The sequence below is a fragment of the Egretta garzetta genome, unplaced genomic scaffold (assembly GCF_000687185.1).
Source record: "Egretta garzetta isolate BGI_Z169 unplaced genomic scaffold, ASM68718v1 scaffold71, whole genome shotgun sequence".
Lineage (NCBI taxonomy): Eukaryota > Metazoa > Chordata > Aves > Pelecaniformes > Ardeidae > Egretta > Egretta garzetta.
In genome coordinates, this window is record NW_009258618.1 from 115231 (window position 1) to 116018 (window position 788).

Here is a 788-nt window from a genome sequence, read left to right on the forward strand (position 1 = left end):
GAAGCTGCCATGGCAGAGGATGGGACGGGGCTGCTCAGAGCCACCGACAGCCTGTGTCTGCCCGTCCGTCCCTGCATCCACATTCCAGTGTGGCCGGCACCGGGCATCCTCAGTGCCCGAGCAGAGGCTGCCCAGGACAAGGGAGCAGGGCAGATGCCAGCACCGCTCACCTCCGCCCTGGGACAGAGACGATCCCGCCTGGCCCTGTCTCCATCCTCCCCATCTCATCCATGGAGCCAGGGAGCCCTGGGAGGACCGATGCCAGCCACGCCGCCCTGCAGGGAGGGACCAGCAGCTTGCCGTATCTTAAAGCATCATTAACTAATGAACAGTCACTACTATCTGGCCTCCCATGAACCCAGCCGCAGTCCAAATACCGCTGGGAAGCGGTGGGGAGCTCCCCAACGAACACAGAGCGTGCGCCCATGTGCACATGTGCGTGCGGGCAGCCCAGATAAACAAGAGGGCAACAAGCAATGCTGCAGTGCTGGGCTCTGAGCTTCCGCACCATACGCGGGTAAAACGGGCCCTGAGGTCTGTTTTAAACACAGCGCCTTTAGTGCCATCATTTGTCCTAGTCCACATAACAGCCTGGCTTCTGCGCCTGCCAGCGCCCCGTGCCCACCCATGCACCCCCTGCATGGCGGCGGCTTTCCCAGCAGTGCCTGTGGGCAGGACAGGCGCCCCGATGGGCGGGTCTGTGGGCGCATGGGCTGGCAGCTCGGTGATGCCGTGGTCACTGCCAGCGCGGATGGGCAGCATGTGGATGTGCCGCCAGGCGAGGCCCT

The 788-nt window shown here is 63.8% G+C and overlaps 1 protein-coding gene across 1 annotated transcript in view; it reads right to left on the reverse strand.

The window, feature by feature from the left end:
* The window catches only part of CASKIN1 (CASK interacting protein 1), a 30288-nt gene that overhangs the window by 28221 nt on the left and 1279 nt on the right, over positions 1–788 (reverse strand). The window contains 1 exon segment of the mRNA XM_035903544.1: positions 626–786. Coding sequence (XP_035759437.1) covers positions 626–786 — 161 coding nt within the window.